Genomic DNA, 13,047 nt, shown 5'->3' with positions numbered 1-13,047 from the left:
CACAAAAAGAGGGAATTAATTATGATGAATCTTTTACATTTGTAGCTACGTTAAATATAATTAGATTGATGAATGCTTTAGATACAAAACATAAATGGAAACTACATTAGCTAGATGTTTGTATTCTTGAATGGGGAACTAAAAGAAGAAGTATACCTTGTTCATCCAAAAGGGTTTGTTAAAAAGGGTCAAAAGGACCTTGTGTGCAAGTTAAAGAAAGCATTATATGGCTTAAAATAGGCACCAAGATCATAGTATGTGAAGATTGATTATTTATTTCTTCATAGAAGAAAAAGTGACCCATATATATACATATATACATATATACATACATATATATATATATATATATATATATATATATATATATAGAGAGAGAGAGAGAGAGAGAGAGAGAGAGAGAGAGAAAATTTCATTATGATTTCTATGTATGTTGATAATATTATTATAACAAGCAATGTTTCTAAGTTGATTGATGAAGTTAAAGGACAATTCTCATAGGAGTTTGAAATGAAAGACATTGGTGGATTGCATTATTTCTTAGGTCTTGAGATATGGAGAAAATGTGCATAAATATTGGCTACACAAAGTAAATATACTAGGGAGTTACTTAAAAGATTTAAAAAAGGACCAATGTATGGTAGTATCAATACTATTAAAACAAAATATCAAACTTTAGAGTAATGGTGGGACAAGACAGGTGGAAAACACAATTCTCAATGAATGGGGAGAGTTGGAATAATGGAGAAATCTAAAAGATTCTCCTATAATTAAAACTTGCTATGTGTTGTTAGCATATTTTTCATAATTAATCTTTGATCAATTAGCAGATCCTATATATTTAGGAATTTGTTCACTCATAACATAATCCTATATATGTAAGAGTTTGTTGGCCTCGTCAATGCAAGTGAGTGTTGAGTGGTGTAGTCTCCTAAGTGGGTCATTGTCTCACCAGTGACCTACAACCCTTCTCATATTTTTTTTCCATTTCTAAGTGTCCCTATCCTACAACATAGCATGCTTTGATTGTATAGCCAAGCTCTTTACAAATCTCTTAACTCCTCTTAGCAGCAAATGTAGCCAATGCTCAAATGGTGGAAAAACAACTTATTCTAATGCTCACAACAAACATATCTATTGTTAATTTTCTGTTTCCATGGGCCTAGTCATGAGGGAGTGGCCAGTAGACCTTTTCTGGTAACATGTAAAAATACTAGAAAATAGACATTATTAAACAATTTTTTCTTGAGCACTTTCTGTTAAGAAATGTAATAATACAAATATAAATACACTATAAGATGAGCAACTATCTTAAACACACAATCAATCATGTGAAAAAAAATATCTCACCGCCCAATAATTTATCTAGAAATAACTAGTTGAAAAGAATCTTTCACATTTAACTAGATCTAAACCGCCTTCTACAAACTAATTCTATCTAACAATGACCAATAATCCTAACCATCGAATATATAATTACACATAAAATATAATTACCGCACATAAATGCAAGAACGCTACCCAGGTAAAAAATACATTTTATTACAATATCAACCATATTTCAACCCCAATAAAGTCACGGCATTCGATTTAATTTTCACAGGTCAGAGACCAACCATCCATACACCAAGATCACATCTAGGTACACCGTTGTAGAAAGAATTCGAAAGAAGTAGCGCATCGCAGATATAGACATGAAGATAACAACTAGGCACCATTCCATGAAGACTTGTGAAACGCAATCTACGGCCCATCACCGGACTAGGTCAAAGAGAGTGACTCATTTCAGTCTCTCCGTAAGAAGCGGAAATGAAATGAGAATGTTCGGAAAATACCTCCATCAATCCATATACACATCAGACAGCAGCCACGAATAATGTGGGGGGAGTACTACGACTCTGGGATATCATCATTTTACCATTTGTAGTAGCTTAATTTCATCATTCAGCTGACTAGGCGAAAACGTCTGCTGACTAGGCGTTCTTATTATTCAGTTGGCGTGGAATATTGATTAAATCAAATATGAAGGCTCCGAAAAGTCAATAACCATCAAACTATGGAATTTGAATATGCTACAGCAGCACGAGTTTCCTCAATGCCCACTGACAGTTAAGTCAATTTTTATGGCCACAGTGCGTTTTGAAAAAATGAAATGGACCAACCCGAGTCTATCAAGGTGAAGAAAAAGCAAACCAGAAAGAAGTTTCTGGCACTATAAAATCCCCGCTCTTCTACCTTCCATGAAACAAGTTTCGAGCACCTATCGGCCACAAGGACGGTTCGACCTCCAAACTATCGCGATGGATTTCACATCGGTGGTAATTCCTTGCAAACAATGTTTGTGATTTCTAATTTTCTGTGCGTGAAAAAATTACGAGTCGTTTTTAACCAATAAATTATGTGCAGACTACATTCGCTTCAGTTTTTGCTATTATGGCCCTGTTAATGGTGGATTCAAGTTGGGCTACTCATAGAAAGGTACTGAGCAAAAGTGATTCCAGCGCTTCCCAGATCTTCAATGTCATAGACTACGGTGCACATGGCAGCGGTCTAAATGATGATCGGACGGTGACTACCTTTTCATCAATTATTATATATGTTCAATATTCTTTTGATACTTCTGCAAAGTTTGATGCACTGAGCATGCCTTCCCCTTCAACTCACTGCGGTATTTTTGCAGTGGGAATAGGTTTTTCTTTCTTCTAACCGTCCAGAAAATATATATGTTCCTTTGCATACCTTTCACTATAATCTTCAATGTAATTCTCATTTGTGATTTATAGGCATTCAAAGAAGCATGGGAAGCAGCCTGCATGGCATCTTCCAACGCAGTGTTGCAAGTACCAATGGGAAAGAAATTTCTAGTCAAGCCAGTGATCTTTCTTGGTCCTTGCAAGTCTCATATTTCAGTGGAGGTAAGAAAATTGGATATTGAATTGTACGTATTTTTGGATAATAGATCCAGACTATCAAGAAAATTCCATGTTAAATTGTTGGCTGAAATCGTCCATGTTAAATTGTTGGCTGAAATCGTAAATAAATTGTTGGCTGAAATCGTAAATTTCCAGATTACGGGAACAATAATTGCACCCAATCAACAATCTGCCTGGAATAGCAGTGAACTTGGTCTATGGCTTCGATTTTCTGGTATATCTGGGTTGACCATAGAAGGTGGTGGCGTGATTGATGGTCAAGGCCAGGATTGGTGGTCTAAATCCTGCAAAGTGCACAAACAACAGGTAAGTGTTCTGTTTCACCTCACCGTTGTGTACAAAGGGTTTACGATGCACACATGGCACTGACATTTTCCTACGCCGCTCTCATCCTCCAGCTCAGCCGCCATTGAAAATCCTGTCGCAATCTCCTCACCACTCTAATATTCCTTCATCTCCTCCACCATTTAATATCAACCTCCGACTCTACCAGATTCCACGTGGAGCCTCTTCACAAGCATCATCCACACAGTCTTTCCCCACCCAACATTTACCATTAAACAACAAATTAGTAGAATGAACCGTCTCGTTCAATTTATATTAATCACCGCAAATTTCTCGTGTGCAGGATTGCTTGGATGCGGCTCCCCCGGTTTGTTTCCAGCCTGCAACCTTAACTTGATTACCTTGTTTATTTGCTTGAAGAAAGACGCAACGTTATAAACAGTTTTTTAAATATTTTTATGAATTGTAAATGGAAGAGGCTGTGCTCAAGCAGTGGTTTGGTTTTTGGGTTGGCCTTACAGGCAATGACTATCACTGGATGTTCGAATGTTTTGATAAGAAATTTGCAATTTGTCAATAGTCAACAAATGCACCTCGTAGTCGTGGACTCCTCTGATATCCAATTAAGCGGCTTGCATATACAAGCCCCTGAAGAAAGCCCAAACACTGATGGCATTCATATACAAAGAGTGCAGAATGCCCAAATTGACAGCTGTGTCATTCGGACAGGTTAGAAGTTAGTAATTTCACAGGTTTGCCTTAATTTGTTTATTCACCTATTCTAATGTAGCACAGATCTATTTGCTTAATAATAGTAAATATCCATGTAGCTTATATCGATCTTAGAACCGCTGCTATAAGTGAAAATCTTAATTTCAGTTAGTTAAGGTTCATCTTGGCAAACACATAATATACATAAAAGGTTCGGCTAACTATCATTTTCAATACTGTATACCAGGGGATGATTGCATTTCCATTTCGTCAGGTTCATCTAATATTAATGTCAAAAACATAAATTGTGGCCCAGGCCATGGTATCAGGTGAGATGAGTATCCTGCAGAAAATACAATCAAAATAGACCATAAAGATGAAATCTAAAATAGACAGTAAGGATGAAATCTCGATTGTACTTCTTGTTTTTGGCAGCATTGGAAGCCTCGGAGAGAATGGAGAAAAAGCAGAAATTGACGACATCCTCGTCCAAAATATCACTTTCATCGAGACATCCAATGGTGCCAGAATCAAGACTTGGCAGGTTGGTTTAACATGTGTATGCCTCCTTTAATTATTTCTATTCATCTAAAAATTAACCCTTGAATTTTGCAATCCATTACAGTTCGTAATGGATATTAATCTGAGTTATCTAACATGGTTATCACGGAATTCATACTTTTTTAAATATACAGGGCGGTTCAGGCTATGCACGAAATATCATATTTCAGGACATAGTTGTTCATAATGTTAGGAATCCGATTATCATTGATCAGTACTATTGCGATTCCGCTTCCCCTTGTAAAATTCAGGTGATCAGCTAACCATTCTGTGCATTTCCATATTTTCCCAACATCCGCCAGTAAAATCTATAGACTGAATACGTCTTAATTAATTCGGATCAAATATGAGTTTAGTTCTAGCCGTTCTTGAAATATGAGTTTAGTTGCGATCGATGTTGCCATCACCATTAATTCCAAAATACTGGTTTAAGCGCATACAATAAAGGTTAAATTTCTGATTTCTGATTTGGGTTGGTAATTGGTAACTAGAAAGAATTTCATCTCTCTGGTAAAGAATTGGTAATTACGAAATTTGGTACTTTCGGAAATCTCACCCACTTCAGAGACCCGATAACCCTAAGCGTCGCTAATTACAACCATCAAAGTTAATACAAATTTTCTAAAAAACCAATTGTGTTTCATTTTATTGTAATATAAAAATAATTGTTTTAAAAAATATATATTTATTGATAGAGAATATATATATATATATAAACTTCACCTACAGACATGCGTTCTCCACTAAATGCATAGAGGTAAAAACTATGATATATTGCAATAATATCTAGACAAATTGGTTTTGAAATTTCGTATCAATAATACGGTGTGTCTATGTTGTTGTGTGCAGCCATCGGCAGTGCAAATACAAGATGTCACGTATAGAAACATACAGGGAACGTCATCGACGAATGTGGCTGTGAACTTTTCGTGCAGCAAGACAGTTGCGTGCACAGGAATTACTCTCACAAATATTGAGATAACTTCAACGACTGCGAATAAAGTAAATTCAGTGTGTGCCAATGCTGTGGGAATGGTTCTGGGGACTATTTTGCCACCCAGCTGCCTGAAAAACTAGTGCGGTCCCTTGGACTCCTTCAAAAACATGGCAATAAGTCTTAGCCAAACTTAACAAGATTCAGTTATACTGGTTTTTGCTGTATGGGAACTTTATTGAAATTTTGTCTTTTCACAACTGACTTTGTACAAGATACTCGTATTTGATACTATTTAATTTATAATTTTTACAAAATTGTATTGTGTCAACTTACTTTGTACAATATATTTGTATTTGATACAATTTAATTTATATATTTTTTACAATTACAAAATTGTATCTTGTCAATTTACTTTGTACCATATATTCGTATTCGATACAATTTAATTTATATATAATTATAAAATTGTATTTAAATATATTGAAAACATTTACGCATATAAATTATTATTATATTTGACTCAACAAAATCTTCTTATTTTAATCATAAACTTAAAAGCCATATATTTTTTAATATAATTTAATTGTGAAATTTTCAGAAAGAAAATTATTTTACTATTTTCCAAAATATTTGTTATTTTCTCTATATTAATCTAATCTACCTTTGTATTTGGAACTTAGCGCTAATACTTATCTCACTAAATAAACACCTATGGGTGTAGAGTAAGTGGTTGTATAACTTATAATTATATTTTTATATCTATTCGTGATATACTAAATTAATTTGATAAATTTGTTTTTCTTAGATAAGACATAAAGATTAAGTTCACACTTGTTTACTTTTTATGCCAATTTTTCATAATGTAGTTTCTATACTCATAATTAAGATTTGAAGATTTAATGTTAATTTCGCATAATCCACTTAAGTTGTCATAATAACCAAACAATTAAAACAAACCTACAATTAACGAAAAGGATAACCGAACAATTAAAACAAATATACAATTAACTAAAAGGATAACCAAATAATTAAAACCTAATGGTTATCATTAATGTATTTGTCCAAATAATGGTTATCATTAATGACAAAGTCCAAACAATTAACGAAAAGGATAACCAAACCATTAAAACTTAATGATTATCATTAATGTCTTATTCCAAACAATTAATGAAAAGGATAACCAAACAATTAAAACAAACCTACAATTAACGAAAAAGATAACCAAACAATTAAAACAAACCTACAATTAACTAAAATGATAACCAAATAATTAAAACCTAATGCTTATCATTAATGTCTTTGTCCAAACAGTGATTATCATTAATGACAAAGTCCAAACAATTAACAAAAAGAATAACCACATTTGTTTACTTTTTATGCCACTTTTCCATAATGTACTTTCTATACTCATAATTAAGATTTGCGGACTTAAATGTTAATTTCGCATAATCCACTTAAGTTGACCTATGTTGTTTGATAAATGTTTATTTGGTAATTTGTATTATTATTTATTTTATATATATATATATATATATATATATATATATATATATGTATATATACTTTTTATTATTTGATAATTTGCAGGGTAAATTAATAACTGTATTAAATAAATATGAATTTAGAAGTGTGGAAATAATTAATATAAGAAATTTCATTCAATAATATAGAAGAGATGACGAGAATATATCAACATATTTTATTCATAATCATAAAATAAAAATTAATTTATCACTATTTAATAGGAAACTCTTATCCACATAATTTAATATATAATTATTTAAAACAATAATTTAATAAATATAAATTTACAAATATTATATAAAATATAAAACTTAGCTATATTATTTCTTTAAAAACTAAAATTGCAACACAAGAATATATATATATATATATATATATATATATATATATATATATATAAACTGGTGATCACGTAATATGAAATTAATTTCAAATTTTACAATAACATAATATTGAATGTAAATTATAATAAATATAAATTTTAATGTTAAGTTTATTTAAGGAAAAAAATACACAATTTTTTTTATCAAATAGAACAAAAATTATAATAAATTCATATTACTTATATAAAACATATTATTTTTTGATAAATAAATATAAGAAAATTTAAGGTTATTTTAAATTTTAATTAAAATAATAACTAAATGCAAATGAATATAAGTCAAACAATATTTATTTGAATATTTTGGCAAATAATTTATTTTTTTAGTTGTGTGGGTTCATTTGTATGGAGATTTGTCATATCTAACATGTTAATATAAAATATACAATAAATGTTTAATAAAAATATATATTACTGTAAATTAAAAAAATAATATATAATTTTATTGTAAATTAAAAATAAATAAAAGAAAGTTATTAATCATAATAATGATGATAGATATAGTAAGAAAATATGTATAATAAAAATGAATAAGTTTTAAATTTTATAATTTTGTGTTTTAAGTGACATGATATATGTTGATTGTGTTGATAATATTGATAATATAAGTATATTCCTTATATGAAATAACCAATATTTTATTAGTGAAAAATAAATAAATAATGAAAAGTTTTGAAATTAAAAATTATGAGTATTTTTTATTGGTTATGATAAATAGTTAAAAATCTAAAAATATAGAGTATAATATTTAATAAAATTAATATCATACTATGAATATTTTAATTTAATTTAAACATAAATATATTAAAAAAAATTCAAATTAATGTTTATAGAAAAGCTTAATTGGTGATCTTTCTCTCATGAAATATTTGTAGATTATGAGATTTAAAGTTTATATTCTCAAGTGGATTAGATAAAAAAATAAAATAACCAAAACTAACTAAACAAAATATTGATAAAAAAAATTAAAAAACTAAAATTATATATAAAAAGAATAAATAGATTATTTTATAATATAAATTATTAATATAAAAAGAAAGAAATGAAGTAAATTATGAGACTTTGAATTATAATGATAATAATATTATAATTATAATAATAAAGTTTATGTATGTATGTATGTATGTATGTATGTATGTATGTATGTATGGGGATTAGTTATTCTAGTATGATGAGATGAAGTTAAAGTTAAAAAAATAAAATAAAATAATAATAAATTACATAATTAGAAACTTTTGTTTTAATAACTATAATGAATATTAATTAGTTTAAATATATGATTCAAATTAACACTTATTATAATGATATTATTTATTCAATTTTGTTTTGACTGGGCATTACTTTGTTTTTGACTAAAAATTTATGCCACAAATACATAGTTTAACATTAGGAAATAATTTTTTGTTGTTTTTTATTATTATTTAAATCTATTTATTTGTAAGGTGATTGGTTGAGGTCTTATTATGGGTTGTTTAGTAACTTCCATTTCTATTAGTTACTAATTTTTTGTTTTTAGTTTTATTTCTTTTTATTTATTTGTGATTTTTATTTTTTTTCCTTTTTCTATTATTCCATTTTCATGACTTCTACTTTTTTCCCATATTTTAAATTTAAAATTGACTTATTATTATATTAAAATCACATTTTAATAAATTTAATTATAAAAAATTATATAAATCAATAAAAAGTAAAACACCTAAATATATATAAAAAATAAACACCAATACATACAAATATATATATTAAAGTGTACATATGTTAACACAAACGATATTAGCTAATAGCATTTCTTAATTTTTGGTCACTGGCATTACACAATGAAATGTTTAATTATTTGTTTTATTTTTGTTATAAAATCTTTATATTTATTTTTTAGTTTAATTAAGTTATATTTAAGCTAACCCACAAATACTAGCTACTATATAGCTCTGACTTATTTTGTAATACAATTCCAATATATATATATATATAATATTTAATTTTCTCAAATATAAAAAATAATATAAATGTGTTATTATTTAATTTTATATCATATATTATATTTATTAAATAATAATAAAAAAATACCCATACCTAATAAATTTCTATTTATTCATTTTTGAAATTAACATAATTATTTATTTGATTTTTTTTATTATCCTATCAAATCACAAAATAAATAAATACTAAAATCATTTGAACACATAACCTTGTGCAAATTTGTAAAACATCTTCATCACTTCATATATAATTATTTTCAATACAATAACGCAAATCCTTACATGTAGATAAGGTACATGGAGAAAGCACATACATTTGCACAACTTAAAACAAAGGAACTGTTTGATTGTGTGGAAAAAAGTGAGTCGATGTGAACTAACGGTGGCACCCCAGAGGGTGGTATGCGTGGACGGAGGAATTTTAGAAGTTGGGTTTGGAACTTTGAAAACAGGTTCGATTCCATAGGGTCCAATGGCGAAATTGAGCGCCCGGTTTGACAGAGAGGTAACATACAAAAATTGCATTCATTTCAGAATTGAATTAAGTCTGACACGTTTACAGCGCACTAACAGGAATCGGGCGCAGTCTGCTGGACCACGGACATTTATCAGAATAAATGTCTGCTAATTAGTTCCCAAATTTGGTTAAAGGTCTACGACTCGGCGGCCTAAGAAAAACTAGTTTAGGTAAAGGCGGGAACTCAGTATCTATAAAAACCTAGGGGGCGTTTATTTTTCTCTCGATTCTGATTTTTGGCAGCGTTCACACTGATATTCCGCTTTCCGCCAGACGTTCAGTTTCCAACTCTCGCAATTTTTCTCTACAAACAGAAAATACCTACCGCTTGCTCTGTTGATTGACGTGGCAGTACGCTCCCCGCAAAACGCAGAAACGACTAGTTGCAGGTTGACATTGATTTTTTTAAAGCCATGGTTGTTCCAACAAGACGGAGAACGACTGACGGTGATTTTGTATTCTCAGGAAAATGTTATTGGAATTTTGATTTGAGTTCCTTCAAAACTTCTCCTCTACTTCTTAGAGTCAACGAGTCACTCATTATGACGGGAAAAGAAGGATAAATTATCTTAAAAGTGTGGTTGTTGCGTTGTACATTGTACTGGGTCTGTAACATTGTGCATTTTTCCAATCTTATTTTTTATTAAATGGAATCACGATGGTGGAACACTCGTATCGAATTATGCGGATGATTGGCCCATAGCAAGAAGATATTTTAGTTTCCCTAATGGAAATTCCGAACTGTTACGTTGGTTTTTCACAAACCATTGCATATTTTATAAAGACATGAAATATTCTATTACCCATCTACAAATAAAAAAAAGTGAAAGAGTATGATAGATAAATATGTATGAATTTGAAAAAAGGTAAATGATCATTCTAAAGGAAAATGAGTGAGGGTCTAATCACAATTCTCATTGTTGTAATCACAATTTTAGTTTTTGTGATGTTGATGATGTTGTTTTTAATGAAAGATGACTTTAGAACTTTATGAAAAACATAGAAGATAGAAACTTTCATCAATAGTAATTAATTTTCAAATTTATTATAAAATGGTTTTATGTGAAATAAAGAAAAAATATGCTTTATCCTTTTTATAAGCTTCACCAAACATGAAGAAGATAAGTGAAATGTTGGGATTACATGTAATTATTTTATTATGTATTTTGTTCCCATTATCTATGTTAATAGTAGGATTCCATGAATTACATACTAAGCTGTTGAAAGACACACAAATGCCATGAAACAATGGTCATATTATATGCTCGAGCTATATAGCATGCATTGAATTTTAACAAATAGACACATATCATTACTCATGTAATAAAACAACTATGAATTGGCATGGGACTGTTAACGATAGGATGAAATATGTTAATATGAGAAGAGAGAGATGAAACTCCATGGTTTATTCAATGTTTATTGTTTGTTCCTCAAAAATATCATTGAGAAACTAATTTGTGGTTAATTTATTAATAATATATGACTGTCATTACCACTTACTATGACTAGTTGATTCATTTTATCATCGAGTCAAGAGTAGATGCTAAGGTAAGAAAGGACCAACATTATGAAATGTGTTAATATGAGAAGAGAGAGATGAAACTCTATGGTTCATTCAATGTTTATTGTTTGTTCCTCAAAAATATCATTGAGAAACTAATTTGTAGTTAATTTATTGATAATCTATGAGTGCCATTACCATTTATTATGACTAGTTGATTCATTTTATCATGGAGAAGAGTAGAGGAAAAGGTAACATAGGTACAACATTATGGTAAGTGTTAGAGGAAAAGATAACAAAGAAAATGGGATTATGAAAAATTTGGGATTCAAAAAAATGATGTAAACTAAATATGATGCAAATCTTATATTGACAAGAACCAACAATGTAAATTGTTACACCGAGTAAAGTAACTCCCAAAATGGATTGATTTTCCATTAAAAAGCCATACATATATATACAAAATGTCCTGACCTTTGGTTTCAAATTCCAAGGTCTAATGTCTCTTCATGTTCTAATGGTTCATATATCTTATATTTACATATTGCATTTCCCCTTTAATATGAAGGGATGTTAATGAGTCCAATCATCATTCTAATTAAATTTTTTCTCTTTCAAGTGATTTGGTGAATGTGTTTGTGATTTTCTCATTTTTGGAACAATGTATTTGAAGAATAGTATTAACCTCCACATGTTATCGAATAATACTTTGCGTTGATTTGTTTGTTTCGATCATGGAATATGGAATTATTGGCAAACTTGATTGCATAGGTATTTTCAATAAGAAGATGAGTAGAATTCAATTTTTTTCCTAAAAGTATTCAAGAGTTTCTTGATCCACACAATCTCCTTTGTTTCTTCTATTATTGCCACATATTCTGCCTCTTTCATGTAATATTCTAGAACTAATTGTTTGTTTAATGTCCAAGAGACAAATATTAATCCAATACTCATAATATAGAATAAAGGAGATACTCCATTTTCTTTGTCTCCATTAAAGTATAAATAAGAATATTAATTTAAACTCAATTCATCCACTTGTGAATACTTGAGTACAAAGTCTTCGTTTCATTTCAAGTAGCTTAGAAACAATTTTGTAGTAAAGCAATGTCCTTCATAAGGTTGTTGCATACATGTGGGAATAATTCCAGTGGAAAATTATATATCTAGTTTGGTAGTGATTAGTTAAATAAGACTTCCCACAAGAGATTTATACTTTTTTTCATCCTTAAATTAATTCCCTACATTTAATGTGATCATTAGATTTTATTTTATTAGTGTAGATAAAGGATTGCATGTAATCATGCCAAATCCATTCAGAAATTATCTAATGTACTTATTTTGAGAGAGGAATATATACTTGGTTGTTGGGTCATTTCAATTCTCGTGTAGTAGTGAAGGTGTCCCAAATATTTTATATCAAAACCCTTCTTCAACATTTCCTTTATGGATGTAAGATATTTTCAGTATTCCGTATTATTCTGGATTTAAGACCTCTGTGGTTTATATCTTTTGAATTAGAAGCCGGAGAACCCACAGTATTAACCATTTCTTTTATCAACGTTTCGAATCCCAATCGGGATCCATCATCAGGACAAACTTGAATGAAGAAAGAAGAAGAGCTCTAATGAGGGTTTAAATAGTTTTTAATAGAGATATGTCTGCTAGTATTTGTCGGCTGTTTGTTTGATTAAATCCTTTTTTTTGGTTAATT

The 13,047-nt window shown here is 29.5% G+C and overlaps 1 protein-coding gene across 1 annotated transcript; it reads left to right on the top strand.

Annotated features, from left to right (window-relative positions):
- Nucleotides 1–2,413: 2,413 nt before the first annotated feature.
- LOC149236451 (polygalacturonase-like) lies at nt 2,414–5,569 on the top strand. Its single transcript, XM_089461566.1, has 9 exons — nt 2,414–2,568; nt 2,784–2,915; nt 3,069–3,239; nt 3,562–3,585; nt 3,740–3,947; nt 4,177–4,258; nt 4,365–4,473; nt 4,625–4,741; nt 5,340–5,569. The coding sequence occupies exons 1-9, from the start codon at nt 2,434–2,436 to the stop codon at nt 5,565–5,567; spliced, it is 1,206 nt and encodes a 401-aa protein (XP_089317692.1). The 5' UTR covers nt 2,414–2,433; the 3' UTR covers nt 5,568–5,569.
- Nucleotides 5,570–13,047: the final 7,478 nt, after the last annotated feature.

The sequence above is a fragment of the Pinus tabuliformis genome, chromosome 8 (assembly GCF_031772625.1).
Source record: "Pinus tabuliformis cultivar Carrire ecotype Pingquan chromosome 8, CPIR1, whole genome shotgun sequence".
Classification (NCBI taxonomy): Eukaryota; Viridiplantae; Streptophyta; class Pinopsida; order Pinales; family Pinaceae; genus Pinus; species Pinus tabuliformis.
Note: the sequence above shows the minus strand (reverse complement) of the source record. Positions and strands in the feature narration are given on the sequence as shown.

What these genes read in the sequence shown, in the direction of transcription:
- LOC149236451 (XM_089461566.1), top strand. Translation starts at nt 2,434, where the DNA reads ATGGCCCTGTTAATGGTGGATTCAAGTTGGGCTACTCATAGAAAGGTA. An exon ending in CAGCTGTGTCATTCGGACAG is followed by an intron (nt 3,948 to 4,176) that starts GTTAGAAGTTAG and finishes ACTGTATACCAG; the next exon opens with GGGATGATTGCATTTCCATT. An exon ending in GGCCCAGGCCATGGTATCAG is followed by an intron (nt 4,259 to 4,364) that starts GTGAGATGAGTA and finishes TGTTTTTGGCAG; the next exon opens with CATTGGAAGCCTCGGAGAGA.